The 14,558-nt window shown below is 51.1% G+C and overlaps 1 protein-coding gene across 2 annotated transcripts in view; it reads left to right on the forward strand.

The window, feature by feature from the left end:
- The window catches only part of SLC16A2 (solute carrier family 16 member 2), a 40,757-nt gene extending 28,707 nt beyond the window's left edge, over nt 1–12,050 (forward strand). For both annotated transcript variants that reach the window (XM_072929254.1, XM_030272877.4), the window contains 4 exons: nt 2,491–2,953; nt 3,380–3,523; nt 4,010–4,238; nt 5,460–12,050. In XM_072929254.1, the coding sequence (XP_072785355.1) occupies nt 2,491–2,953; nt 3,380–3,523; nt 4,010–4,238; nt 5,460–5,680 (1,057 nt within the window). In that variant the 3' untranslated portion in view covers nt 5,681–12,050. The remainder of the gene's footprint in view (nt 1–2,490; nt 2,954–3,379; nt 3,524–4,009; nt 4,239–5,459) is intronic.
- The last annotated feature ends 2,508 nt before the right edge of the window (nt 12,051–14,558 follow it).

The raw sequence follows: 14,558 nt of genomic DNA on the forward strand, positions 1-14,558 counted from the left end.
CCAGGGGCTTGTTGTGTTGGGCTTCAAAAACAAATAAAAACCAAACAGTACAGGCAGAGAGGAATATCATTTCCAGGAGAGCTACAGGACTGAAATCCCCATTTCCTGCCTCTCACTCTCAGACCACATTCCTCTGGCTGCCTTTTAAGGGAGAAAGGAGCCCCTTTGCAGCTGGAGCAGAGCGAGGGGAGCTGCGACGGCAGAGCGGGGCTGCAGGAAGAGCAGGGAGCTGTGGGATTTGGCAGAGCTCCATCCGGATGGTGAAGGCTGCTCCTGAAATTCGGGGCTTGTGGCTCCAGCTCTCCCAGAACAATGGAGAAGCTTTTTTTTTGGTCCCTCCTGCCAAATGCCTCCACTGCAGTGTAGTGGAGTACTGGGGCAAAGGGACACAGCCTGGCTTTGGTGGGCTCAGACAGAGCTGGATCAAGGCTCACCCTCCCTTTATCTCCTAGTTTCTCTAAAATTGGTTTATTTTGTCCAAATGGAGGAGCAGCACTTCCCAGCACTGCACTGAGCTGCTCCAAAAACCCTCTGAGCACCAAGACTGTGTGGCAAGACCCCAGCGCCCAGCTCAGTGCCTCTTGTCTCAAAATATTTGGAATCCAAATGTGCTGAAAAGCAAAGCCCTGGGGAAGGCTGGATGGGGTCAATGTGAGGCTCTTCCTCTTTGCTGCCTTGCTCTGAGGTGTCTCCTGCACGCAACCAGCTCAAGCCACCAGACACCTTGTGTGTTCTCAAGAAAAGAGGAATCCCAGTTAAGGCTTTAGCTTCCCTCCAGTTTAAGGGGGTTGGTTTAGCATGAGGAATGGGAGATGATGGCCAGCTCAGCAGGGCTGTCTTCATATGCCCTCAGTGCCCTCCCAGCCCTCCTCCTCTGCACTAAGTGTTTTGTAGGGAGGATTGGGTCCCTTTTCATCTGCTTCTCCTTCCCCTCCACAATTTCTGGTCAGTTACTCCTGCACAGAGAAATCCCCCAAACTTCTGCCAGCAAGGATGAACCAGGGCTGTCCCTCTGAGAGCTGGAAACAAGAGGAAGCCGATGGAGGGCGACCTCCTTGTCCCAGGAGAAACAATTATCCATTGGCAGCCTCGCAGCCGAGGGGACAATGCCGCCCTTCCCACCGGACAGCCACTGGCTGATTCCCAGTAAGCAGGCTGGGAAATCCTGCCTCTTTAAGAAGCATGGCTGAAAGGAGCCCCTGCTCATGCAGGGGTGTCTGAGCATCACTGGGGAGCAGATGGGAACTGTGGCATTTGTCTCCACTTATCTGACACGTCAGCTCAGCCGCGGCACCAGGGCTGCTGTGACCAGGCCAGGGCTGGTGCGTGGGAGGTCGGGCACGGCCCACAAGGCCCAGCTGCTTGCCTGGCTCCCACAGAGGGGGCTTCTGATGTGGTTTTGTTCTGGAGTGGATGGAAATTGCCTTTCATGACAGTCATTTGTCTCGGCGCCATCAGGCACCGCAACCATGTTCTGCTTTCTGCTTGGCAGGCTGGAGGGATGAGCGTGTAATGGAAGGCATGATGTGCTTGTAAAGGTTTCCCAACTTCCAGCTGCTCTGGTAGATGTGGGCTCTGTCTCCTCACTTGCCTTTGGAGCAGCACTCTCAGTCTTGCTCCAAGGGTTGGAGTACAGACCCTGCTTGTACAGCACCCTGAGCTGCCCTAAGGTTTTCCTCGCACTTTCCTCCCAGGCAGTATCCTATGGCAGACCTTTGAAGCTGGATGTGTTGCATGGGAATGGAGAAAAAAATTCTTTCATCTGGAGAGAAACACAACAGGTTGTTTGTGCTGCCTAAATCCAGGCTCCTTTGTCAGCTGCCTCTGTTGGGAACATTGGGCTGGAAATTGGGAGGCAGCACCTTCCAGGGGCTTTTAGCACTCTCCATCTGCTTGGTAGAGCAGCCACTTCACTCCCTCTTCCAGTGCAGCCACCAATGTAAGGTACAAATAAGATCTATTAACTGTCTAATTAAAGCTCCCAGAGGAGCTTAAAGAAGAAGAACTTAATTAACCAGCCTGGAGCCTGGGCAGAAACACCACATTTCCTTCCTGCATGCCTAATAACCAGCAGGGCTGGTGCCTTCTGCTTCCAAACACTGGGTGGAGAATGTTTTCAGTTAGTCCTTTCAGTGGAAAAATTAAAAGGAATTCTAGCTAAAAATATCCCAACATCCCTACCTTAGAAAATCTTGTTTGCTGTAATTTAATAACCACTGAAGTAAAGTCAGCTTCCCAAGGAGGCCAGGTTGGCTGCTGCCTTCTCCTGGTGGCAGAAAGCACTTCCCAGCTCCACTTCATTTTGCTGAAGATCTCATGTGCCAGCTGTAAGGTGGAGATTATCCTGGTTTTGGTGAGGGATAAGCTCCTCGAGGTCAGACTGTCTGGGCAGCACCCGTGGCACATGAGACCCGCACCTCTGCAGCACCGTGGGGGAGGAGGCCTCCTCACCTCTGCCTCACATCCCCACTCCCATGTGTGCTATTCCAGGTCCCTGGAAGTGCGTTATTTCACATATGGGATCCTCTTTGGCTGTGGCAGCTCCTTCGCCTTCCAGCCCTCGCTGGTCATCCTCGGTCACTACTTCAAGCGCCGCCTGGGCCTGGCCAACGGCATCGTGGCCGGGGGCAGCTGCCTCATCTCCGTGCCGCTCCCCTTCTTCCTGAAGATGGTCGGGGGTGCCATTGGGCTGGCACACACTTTCCAAGTACTCAGTGCCTTAATGCTCATCCAGATCTTCTTGTCCATGACCTACCGGCCCATCCTGACGCCTTCTTGTGACCCTCAGCACGACGGGCGCCACAAGCTGGGCAGCCGGAGCATGAGGCAGCAGTGCTGGGCCCAGACCCGCAAGTATTTCAACCTGAGGGTTTTCCGGAGAAAGACCTATCGGATTTGGGCCTTTGGGATCGCCACTGCTGTCCTGGGATACCTCGTACCTTACATGAACCTGGTAAGAGCCACAGCTGGGGCTGGAAGGGGAGGGAGGTCCCTTTGCCCAGAGTGAGGAGGAGGTGGGAAGGTGGGGATGGGCAGTAAGGGCAGAGGCACCAAAAGTGCTGAAGCCAAGAAGCTGCTGCACATCCTGTAAACAGGAATTGTGATGGATGCGGTTTTGTGTGTCCTCTCTGTGCCCTCTGTGCCAGGGTAGGCCAGGGTCACTTCCCAACACTCCTAAGGACCAGCACCAGTGGCAGGAGAGGATGAGCCTGCTGGGTTTGGGGTGGGTGGAAGGTGCAGGTCAGTGTGTGTGGACACGAGGGTCACACAACCAGCCCAAATCCATGAGCCCTCTGCAGGAAATCTCATCCCTTTTGGGGAGATGAGAGGGATCAATGTACTGCAGCTTCATGTCCTTGTGTCCCTCCATCCATCCTAGGTCAAATACGTGGAGAAGCGATTTCAGGAAACCAAAAAGGACTGGATCCTCCTGGTTTGCCTCGGGGCCATGTCGGGGCTGGGGCGCTTGGTTTCAGGCCGCATTGGCGACTGCATTCCCGGGCTGAAGAAGATTTACCTGCAGGTACAGTGTGTCCAGCCCTCCGTAGGTGCTGGCCAGCCCCCAAGGGGCAGGGATGGTACCTCTATATTGGTGTCCTCACTCTGCTTAATAACTCTCAATCACAAAGTGTTTACCAACCACTGTCTGCTATAAGGGAAGAAAATTGACTACAGAAATGTGTAAGAGGAGTTACACGCTTGACCCCGGAGATCAGTGTCTGTTCAGCAATCAAACTCCATGGTAGCCACTCTTCCCAAACTACTGACACCCTTTAACCTTGTGGATTTTGAAGAACAAACTGCTGAAATCTAGCAGCTAATCCAGCAGTTAATCCTTCTTAACCCTTCTTAAAAGGTTATTCTTAAGGGCCTCTCTGAGACAGGAGCAGCGGCTGGATGGCTTTGCTGGGTCCAGGGGAGGGAACAGTGACACTGACCTGTTCAGCGTCATCTCCATGACTCTTCTTGCTGCCCATTTCCACTCTCATGCCCATGTCTGTTCCCCCAGGTTGCGTCCTTCATGCTGTTGGGCCTCCTGTGCATGATGATCCCGCAGTGCCAAGGCTTTGAGGGCGTCATTGTCATCTGCCTCTTCCTTGGCCTCTGTGACGGCTTCTTCACCACCATCATGGCCCCCATCGCCTTCGAGCTGGTGGGGCCCATGCAGGCGTCCCAGGCCATAGGGTACCTCATGGGGCTGATGGCCGTGCCCATGACCGCGGGCACGCCCATTGCAGGTTGGTAACGCCACGGGGCTGGGCCAGGACCCAGCGGCTGGGAGGGACATGGTGGTGGTGCTTTCACCCATGGTGGTGTTTTGGGGTGAGACCAGAAGCGCTGGTTTGAGTTTTCTGGTTTCTCAGATCACGTGCAGGTTGAGGAATGGGGGTGGCATCACTCCATGGTATGTCCTGTGGTATCTCAGGGCTTTTTTCAAGGCTGTTGAAAGGTGATCATTGGGGAAACAGTGAGCCAAGGTCACATTAAGTGATTTATATTTGCAGCTGAGCTAAAAATTGGCAGGTAATAATTTTCTAGAAGTCTTTTTAGATGGAATTGATAGAGATGGAGACACCTGAGCCTCTACAAGACCTGGGTCTGTGTTCCAGCACAGCAATATCCCCAACGTCCTTAAGAGCGAGGGCTTTGCCAGAGCTGCCCCTGAGCAGCAGGACCTCTGCATCAGCAGCACTAAGCCAAAGCTGGATAAGCAGCTCCGATCTCTGCTTCCAGCAGCAAAGTTCACTTCAACGCCCTCGGGACGGAGCATGGGGATCACAGACCTCTCACTGGGAGGGTGCTGCACCAGGACCGCCAGAGTGGGGCTTGCTGGGTGAAACAGCCCTTTGCATCAGCATAATCCCCAGGGAAGCATCCACACTCAGAGGGATTTTCCAGCGCTGATCAATGGCCATGTGTTGCTCTCCAAGAATGCCTGGCCATGTTGGAACTTGTCAGACAAGGTTGTAGAACCTTGTGGGGTTTTAAAGGCTTGGCTATTGTTTGTAACTGGCAGCGTGTATTTCACAGCTGTAGATAAAACATCCAAAGGGCGGGGCTTCCAAATGGAGACAAGCAGTAAAGGAGCAGCCCCTGCCCACTTTCCCCATTGCCTCCTGGCTGGCAAGCCTCTGGGAAGAGGTGTTGGGTTTAACACCTCTCAGCTTGCATTTGGGATTGTCTGGGATGTGGACAGTTGTGTCCTGTTCTGGAGAAACAGGAGGGATGTTTGAATCTTTCCTTCTCCATTCCCTTGGTACACAGTGTTGGCTGCACATATCCTTTAATCCAGGACGTAAAAAAATCCAAGAAATGCAAGATTATTTTAAAAACCCAAATCTCCCCAGATCTGGCGGGTGACGCAAGCTGCACTTGAAGGAGGGAACAAGCAAGTCATTAGACTAACGAGCTCATTAGACTGACGAGGCTCTAACGTCATCACCTCTCTTCTCTTCCAGGATACCTCAATGATTATTTTGGGAATTACGACGCGGCCTTTTACTTTGCCGGCGTGCCGCCCATCATCGGCGGCCTGGTGCTCTCCGTGGTGCCGCTGGTCCACCAGAGGATGCTGAAGAAGCAGCGCCTGGATTCGGGCAAAGACAAGATGCTGGTGTCGGAGGCGGTGGTGAACGGGGAGCTGCTGCCGGGCTGCCCAGCCTCCGAAGCACACATGTAACGCCGCTCCCGGTTCTCCCGGGATACCAGCAGCCTCTCCGCAGCCCCAGCACAGGCCCTTTCCCAGACGGACCAAAATTCCCAGTGATTGCAGATGCACTATGTTTGTAAAGGAGAAAACACAAGTATTTCTTCTAGTTAAAGGCTTTTAACTAGCAGAAATGCTCTTTTTTTTTTTTTTTTTTGGGACAGTTTTGATTTCAAAGCCACCTTTTTTTTTCCCGCCCCCCCAACCAGTTTTTTAAGGAGAACTCTCACCAGGATTCAAACTTGATCGAGCTCCTGCTCCTCTCCCGGGTTTCTATACATCACGACAGAGGTTTACAGCTAATAAATGCCTTTTCCAAGCAGGCCACGGATGGAACTTGTTGAACCTTGCAGCTGTCCATCCTCCTCCTCCTCCAGTGTCACTCGGGTGTCACATCCAAGTGAGACAGCCTCTTCCCCGTCCAGCACCTGGGGCTGTTCTGGAGCCAGAGATCCGAAGGAGGAAACGCTGCTTTAGTCTGATGCACAAACCAAATAAATGTCAGCGAGTCCCGCTTTCATCTTCCTCTTTCCTCCTTTCCCGCTGCTCTCCCACACCCCCAGGGAGCTGCAGCTGGGATGACAGGGAGCTCAGCTGGCTCCAGCCATCGGAGTCACACGGGAGCACACCCTTCCTGCAAAATATGCCTTAAAAACGCGTGGATGAGACCAGCAGGTCCCTTGGCCGCTTTCCACCTCCGTTTTCCCACCCGGCAACTAAGGATTGGGCTTTTGAGCTGCAAAAGGCAGGGGCAGCTCCTTGCACAGCCCACAGTGCCCGGCTCTGTGAGGCCAAATCCATGGGATTGCCACCAAAATGGGCACTTTGGTGGCTTTGAGGCACACAGGGTTGGGACAGAGACTCTGTGTCATGGATCAGCTCCGTGCTGGGAGGTGGCTTCCCTGCTGGGCTCAGGGGTACCCATGGGTGTGGGGATGCTGCTGGCCCAGGGCACAGGGTGCCTCTGCTGGTTTTGGGGGCCAGTTGTGTATTATGCAGCAATAAGCATGAGTCAGTATTGGTGGGGAATCCCAGTTTTCCAAAGGGTTTGACAGCCCCAGTAGCATTTAACTTGTAGCCCGTGTGTTGTCACTGAGCTGGTGTCACTGAGTCAGTGCTGGTCTGGGAGGAGAGGGAGACAGTGCAAGGAAATCACACAGCCAGTGGGTGCCCACCACACTGAGTGGCAGCACAGCTCAGCCCCAGCTTGGGCAGGAATCCATCACTGCCCACAGAAAATTGTAGAAAATCAAATTGCGCAGAGAAGCTGTGACTGCCCATTCCCTGGAAGTGCTCCAGGCCAGGTTGGGCAGGGCTGAGAGTGACCTGGGGTAGTGGAAGGTGTCCCTGCCCATGGCAAGGGACTGGAATGAGATGAGCTTTAAGGTCCATTCCAACCCAAACTATTCCATGATTCTATGATCATCTCCAGGGATTGCTAATGAGCGTGGCTAATGAGTGAGAAGGGAAGTTCTCCTGCCCTGGTGGGTCCCTGTGTGAACAAGGAGCCAGCTGGGACTGGGGTACCTTCTCCTGGGAGAGAGCAAGAAACAAAACTCACATTTACCCTGACTGCAAACCCATCCTTCATCAGATTTTCATTTTGTTCACCTGACACTAAAAGTCTGAGATGTCTGAAGAGGGACGTGTGTCGTGGGAATCATCCCTTGGTCTCCGGGCGAGTGTGGGGGTTTCTGACACCAGGACATGTCTTTGCTGTGGAAATCTGGGCTCAGTGGAGGCCCCTCCCACAGGCAGCAGTGGGACTTTTGTACATAATAGGCTCAGGACCCTGCATGTCCCTCTGGCCCTGTTTTTAACCCCTGTTGGTTGATGCATTGTAAAGTCTTGTGTTCTCGTGGCCCTTCTGTCCCCGTACGAGCTGGAAAATTACCTGGTGTGTTGTGACGTGTCTGTTTATGATATAAAATGAGATACTTGTCTCTTTCTTGGATACACTTTTCCATGACTGTTCTTACCCTTCATGGCCTATATTGCATCCTCTGCTGTGGCTCTGCTGAGCCATCACTGAGTTTTGGGAGCCACGGGAGGCAGATGAAGCTGCAGGAGGAGGCAGGGCTTGAACCACCTAACCCTGGCTCCAGCTGGGATCTGCCAGGCTTAGCCTAGGGCAGGGTGTTAATCTGGTGCTTTTTGGGTGGGAGCCTTGGAAGTGGGGTGGCTTCAAAGCCCTCTGACAGCTGAAGGAAATAAAAATCTCCTCATTCTAACTCCTTCTGTGAGTTTTGGGGCATTAATTCATGCTGGAGTTTGATGAACTTCATTAAATCATATTTTGGACCTTAATGTCCCCCAAAGGGACATTATGAGAGATTTAAATTCCAGAAGTAGCTTCTGTAGAGCAAGCAGAGCATGAGCAGAGCTGTCTCCAAACCCCATCTGGGCTTAGGGAGCGGCTGCACCCGGACTTTGTTTGGCAAAGCCTCCCTGGTTCCTAAGGTGATTTATGGTTCAAATCCCAAATTTCTACAGAATTCCATTTGCCTTAATTGCTTCATATGCCTGCAAAGGCCCTGGGAGCAGCCTACATTCAGTGCAAGGGGTGCTTAGCACTACAGTGGCATAAGAGCAGCTGTGTCAGCCCAGGAGGGGTGCTGGTACCCACATCTGTCCCCCCCTGCATTTTGATCTTTCCCCATGGCTTTTATTATTCACCCTCTAGGAGATGTGGAGTGATGAGGTGCTTTCTTGGCCACCCCAGCTTGGTCAGAGGAAGCCATCCCTCATCCTATCCCAGACCCATGTCGAGTAGCAGCCTCCAAAAACCGCACTCAGTGTCTTTGTCTGGTCAAAATCCTGCCCTTGGTGGACACAAGGACAAATTCTGCAGGTTTGGACAACAGCCATGAAAGGTCTCCTCATCAGCAAACACAGATGGGAATGGGAAGGGCAAAGGTTGGAGCAGTGTCAACATACAGGGAGTGTTTGGGGCTTGTTTGTCAGGTTGCTGCTGCAACTGCTGTGGGCCTACTTTGGCCCTTTTGAACACCAGATGATTTGCAAGAATTTCTGCGTGTGAGAGGTGGGATTGTGAACAGGGAGGGGTTGCACTGCTCTCAAGACATCTGCTCAGCGTCTGGTGATGTGGTGATGTGACGCCAAAAGGGTCCCTACTGCAAAAACTTCATCCCAAAGCTCCCCCTGTTCCATCAGGGTCATCTTGTCCTAGCCCAGCACATCCACATCTCCTTGGAGCTGCCTTCTGCTCAGTTTTCTAATTAAAAACCCAACTTGTCCCTCCCCTGCGAGTGCCAGGCTGTGATTCCTGCCCCTCTCCCTTGCTCTGGGCAGGGAAGGGAAGGGAAGGGGGAGCCCAGCACTCAGGCTCAGCCAGCTTTGGGAGCCAGCAAGGGAAGGGGGAGTGGGCTGAGCCCCTTGGGTGGGAAAGGGGTGGAAGGGAGTGGGGAAGGCCCCACTTCACCCCGTGGCCGGGCTGTTTGCAGAGCTGCAGAGCCTTATGTAAGCGTGCAGTGAGCACAGGACATGTCCCAGCAGCGCCTGCTCGGGGCTGGGCTGGGGCTGCCTCTTAAATCTTTACCTTAAGGGTGTTCAAAACCAACTTGTTGTCTTTTCCTCTCTCTCTCTCTCTTTTTTTTTTTTTTTTCCTTTTCTCTTGTATTATTATTCTACTGCAGAGTGAGGCATCGGGTTTAACTCCTCTGGCTCTGGCTGAGGGATGGAGTGGGACAGCTGAGCTGGAAGGGCTCCCAGGATGGTTGTGTTTGTGATGGGAAGGGTAGCAGGGCTTTGGGAGCCGACTGGGAAGTGCCATGATTCATGGCTTAGTGCTTTTTTCAGTTTTGGAACAATGTGCAGGAGCTGCTTCACTGTAGCTTGCCCTGCCCTGAGGTCCTGCAGCCAGGCAAACACAAGTTTCGAAGTCACAGAGCTTAAATTTATCAAATTCTGGCCTCCCTCCAGCTGGGGTTGAGGTTTCCTAACATTCCTCTGCTGTGGGAGCTGTGGGAAGGCCACATCCTAATTGCCAGCCGAGCAGAGGGCTTTTTGCAGGTCTGCTGTGGTACCGTGGGGTTTGCAGACCCCCAATTTCAGGAGGCTTTGGCTCTGCCTCCCACCACGGTGGTGCTTTGGGGCTGCCACTCAAAGAGCTCCATCACCCCCCAGGCTGAGCTGCCTGGAGGAGCCAGCAGGGTGGTGGCCAGCAGCTGGGCAAGGACATTCCTGCCCTCCCTTCCCTGGCCGTGCCATGGGAATGTTCTGCATGGCAGCAGAGGCTCTCTTTGGTACGTGGGTGCCAAGAGCAATTTGCTCTGGGCAGCCTGATTTGGTGCTGAGGATCTCACCTGCTCTGGATTTGAACCCTGGCTGACACTTGCATCTGTAAGTGGCCACATAATCCTCACCTGGGCAAAGGTGAACTTGGATCAAATCCTCTGAATGCAGGGGGACAGATCCAGCAGACTCTTTTGCTGTCTCTCCATTCTTTGCTGCAAACCATTCCTGGCTTTTGTGCGCTTTTGTTTGGGGACACCTTGATTATTTTAGTTTCAATTATTTCCTAGCTGGCAGAGTCTGCTCCTCCTTTCTGCTGGAAGCAGAAAATTGGAATGACTTTGAAAGCCAAGGCAAGCAGAGCAGCCTCCTCCCTCCACCTTCGTGCCACCCAATGTGGACTTGAGCTCTTTTGGGTGCTTAGAAGCCACCCTTGTAACCTTTGGGGACAATGATGTGGCTGAAAAGTGCTCCTTAAATCCTGCTCCAAGGTGCTCTGAGTAATGCCAGGCATGGAACTGGCACAGAGAGGGGCTCTGTGGGCAACTAACAAACCAAAATAAAGCTGTTTTATTTCTTTTTGAGAGCCCTTGGCAGGAAAGCAAACACAGAGGTGGATGGAGCTGTGAAAGGGCTTTGGTCTTCACTGGTGAGCTGTGCCATTGCTCCAGGTCCTTTATCTGCCTGGCACGGCCACTCTGTGGACTCAAGCCCTGGTGACAGGGAGGTTATCACTGGGCTTTGGTGGGACCACTGGCACAGCCCCTGTCGGGGGGGCTTTGTAGTTTTGTTTTTGCAAATATTTTGCCATGCCCTCAGTGCTCCCCTCGAGGCCAGACCCTGCGAGTGTCCCCGCGTCCCCTCTTCCCATGGACCGCCGTGGTGAAACCCTACAGGTGCAGGGCTGGGATCCACCTTCCCAGCCAAGAAAAGACACAAAATCCCTCCTGTTTCCTGCAAAAGGTGGCTTTGGAGGAGCCTCCAAAGTTTCTCCTCTTTTTGTACCCTGCTTCCCAAGGCTCTCCCTGCACCCACCTCCACCCAGCCCCGCAAGCACAGCCCCTCCTGTAGCTTTAGAGACGAGACTTAGGGGCTGTTTCACCAAGAAGTTCAGCTCTTTTTTGCCCTTTTTGTAGATTTTTATCGTGGTGAGATGAGTTGTTTACTGGAGCAGGTTCCTGCACTGAGGTGATGCTCCCCTTCTGGTGGGTGATGGCCAAGCTGCCTGAACCCGGCTGGGATTTGGCTGCCGAGCGCGTTCCACCCGATCCTTTTGGGAAAGAGCTCCACTTCCCCAGGCCTGAGCTTTCCCAGCATATCCTGTTTCAGCCTTTTAAACCCGTTAGAGCCAGAGGCAGGATTTTTCTGGGGAGACTGAGGGCAATTAGGAAATTACCCTGCTCCCCCTGCCCTGCCCTGAGATCCAGCAGGATGAAGCCAAATATTTGCTTTCGGATGGGTGGATTTTGGAGCTGGCTCCACATGAGAGCACCGGGGCGGAGGTTTGAATTTTGGCCGTTTTGGGTGATTGTTTTTGAAGCAGGACCTCCAAGGTTGCTGCCATCACCCTGCTCAGCAGATTCCAAAGCCAGGCCCTGTCACAGCTGGCATTTGCTCTGTTGTTGATGGAAAACAGGCTGCCCATGGATTTTTGGGGTGGGATGCACCCTCTCTGTGTCTGTACGCACTAGAAAGACTCAATAAAAGGCTGCAGCACCGTTGGTAGCTTTGCAATCCTATTTTTTATTGCTGTGCTCCAGGCTCTTGAGCAGCAGGAGCCGTGTGTGGCTCTGAAATTGGTCCTGGGAGGTGCCCAGGCCTGCTGGGCACCCTGGGCAGAGCAGCAGAGCCAATGGTCTAAAAGCAGCTGCTCAATTCAATGCTGAAATCAGACCCTGAAGCTTAAAATTATTGCTTTTTTCTTTTGTTTTCTTTTTTGACATCTGCTCCTTGTAAGTGATTTATAACCCCTCAAAATTTTGTATCTGGAAGTAAAGTGAATGTGTCTCTTAAAAGTATGCCTGTCCTTTCAAAATGTGAATTTCTGATTGTTGGAAGTAAAAAAAAAAAAAAAGAAAAAAGAAAAAAATTTACCCCATATTAGCACATGTTTGTAATTAATGTTTTATGAATGTTGTTTAAAAGATTTGTGTAGAATAAACCAGTTTAAAAAGAAAAGGGATTTGTTCCTGTGTTTTGCTGCGTCTCTCCTGATGGCTGCTCATGGTTCTCAGCAGCTTTTTCAGATGCTGCCAACTCTGCAGAGGGGCTGGAGAGGCAAAGGTTCATGCTGGGAATTGTTTTTATTACGTGTTTGATGCACCTTGAGGAAAGGCTGAGCCGAGGTCCTGGAACCCAACGGGGGAGCTGTTCCCATGAGCTGGTCAAGGGTGGCTGCTACAAGTGGATAGTCCTTGTCCCACTGAGGCATTTAGAAGTAAAAATGATTTTAAAATCCACCCCAAGAACATCTGGGTGCCCAGGATGAACCCAAAACCTCCTGGATGTTTTCCATTCCCCTGGGGGCAGCTTTGGGTCTGGATTTTACCCCCAGCACCTCCAGGGGCTGCAGCCTCTTCATTCCATGGGGGCTCTCACACAGCCCCAGCACCAGAGCTGGTTTTAAGTATCATTAATATTATTTATTCCACTTGGCAGTGGTTGAGGGGCACGATGAGGCCTTCCAGGTACCTTCTGGTCACAAGAGAATATTTTATTTTATAAGAGAAGATATGGGAAGGTTGGGAAAGATCAGGGATTCATGAGTGAGGTTACAGAGCTTGTGAGACACTGAAAACACAGCTTTCATCCAGGGTTTTCTATTAATTTGTTTATATGAGGTGTTTTAATTGCCATTAGATTAAAGCTGACACGTGCATTAATTTTATATAACTCAGGCTATTTTTCTTTTTTTTAATTTGCACCTCAACTCTTTTACAAGTTGGGGATATTTACTGCAAATACTGTTTAAAAAAAACCCATGAGGAGATAAGAGATGGTAAACAGAGATTCAAAGGGAATGAGAGCAGTGAGCTCCTCCAGAGGACTCTGTGCTGTGCATGCAGGGACAGAGCAGGGAGAGGGAATGCTGCATCCCATTCCTGAGAGAGGCAAGCACAGCCCTTCCCTTACAGGTACCAGGAAAAGTGGCAAATTTAGCTTCATATCAAAATTATCTTCTTGGGATGGTTGGAAAGTTGGGGGGGAATTGGGAGGGTGCTGGGGTAAAAGTGGGCTGTGCATCCATGGGGACACTCAGGTGAGGGAGGGGACACCCTGCCCTGCTGCCCCAGCACCCCCAGAGCAGCAGCTCATCACAGCCCATCCCTACCAATTCCATGTGAATAAATATATATACATACACATGTGTGTGTATATATGTGTGTGCATCTCCAAATTGTGTTTGTGCATGGGCCCCTGGAAATCCCCGCTGAGCTTGGCTGAGCACAGGGCAGGGAGCACCAGCCACCTCCTCCTGCTCTGCCAGACTGCTGGATCTGCCCTACCTGACACCAAAAATGGGGGGAAAAGCATTTTGCATCAGACAAACCCCTGAGTTTTTCCACAAAAAGGCTGTGAATGAAAAAAGAAACCAAACCAAACCACAACAAAATACCAGGGTGTTTTCATTACTATAACTCAGTGGTTCAGTATTTAGATATCTATTTGTACATTAACATTGAAATAACATGGCTTGAAGCAAGTTAATTAGATGTAATAGCTGATATTTGTGCTACAAAACACATATGTGTATTACATATTAAATATATATATAATTACAAGTATGTTTTCTAGATCAAATATGAGCCACATGTCAATGTTTTGTATTAATGTCATAGCTTTAAATTACATATGATTTGGACCAATAAATGGTGCAAACAGTGCAAACAGCATCTATCTATCTATCTATCTATTGCTTTTTAAGTTTACACATAGATTCAGACACCAATATATCTATCTATGGATGTGCAGTGTGTACACGAGCTGGGCACTGCTGTGCCCAGCCACTGCTCCTCTCCCTGCAGGCTCTGGGCTGGGTTTGCTTTCTTTCATTGTCTTCTTCTCCATTTATTTTCTTTTTGCAGGACTTAATTATTATAATCCTTCATGGAAAAAAAAAAAAAAAAAAAAGGCAAAAGAGCCTTTGAAGGACTTGAAGGATGCACTGAGGAGTGGCAGGAGATTTTTTGCTGTCATTATTGAAAGGAAGAATTTGGGCAGGATCCCTTCCCGAGGCTGTGAGGCCGGGCTGTGCCCTGCCCGCCCCCCAGAGCATAGCCCAGAGCAGGGGGACGTGGGGAATGGGGATTTAAATTCCTGGGAGAAAGCATCGGCACCCCTGGCAGCGGGGCAGAGCCAGGAAAATCCCTCAGATCCCACCCTGGACCTGAGGAATTTTCTGAGACTCTAAAGCACCAGCAACCAATGATAGCATTACAAAGCATTGCAACCAATTTTCATGTTTTGCTGTCTATTTATATAATCACCTACAAAACACATATCTCTTCAAAATCCTTCTTTTTATTTTCTTATGCATACTAGTATACACTGTATAACTACAGATGTATAACTACTTATACACCTCCTTTATCCAAAC

This window comes from Taeniopygia guttata, chromosome 4A (assembly GCF_048771995.1).
Source record: "Taeniopygia guttata chromosome 4A, bTaeGut7.mat, whole genome shotgun sequence".
In the NCBI taxonomy this organism is placed as follows: Eukaryota; Metazoa; Chordata; class Aves; order Passeriformes; family Estrildidae; genus Taeniopygia; species Taeniopygia guttata.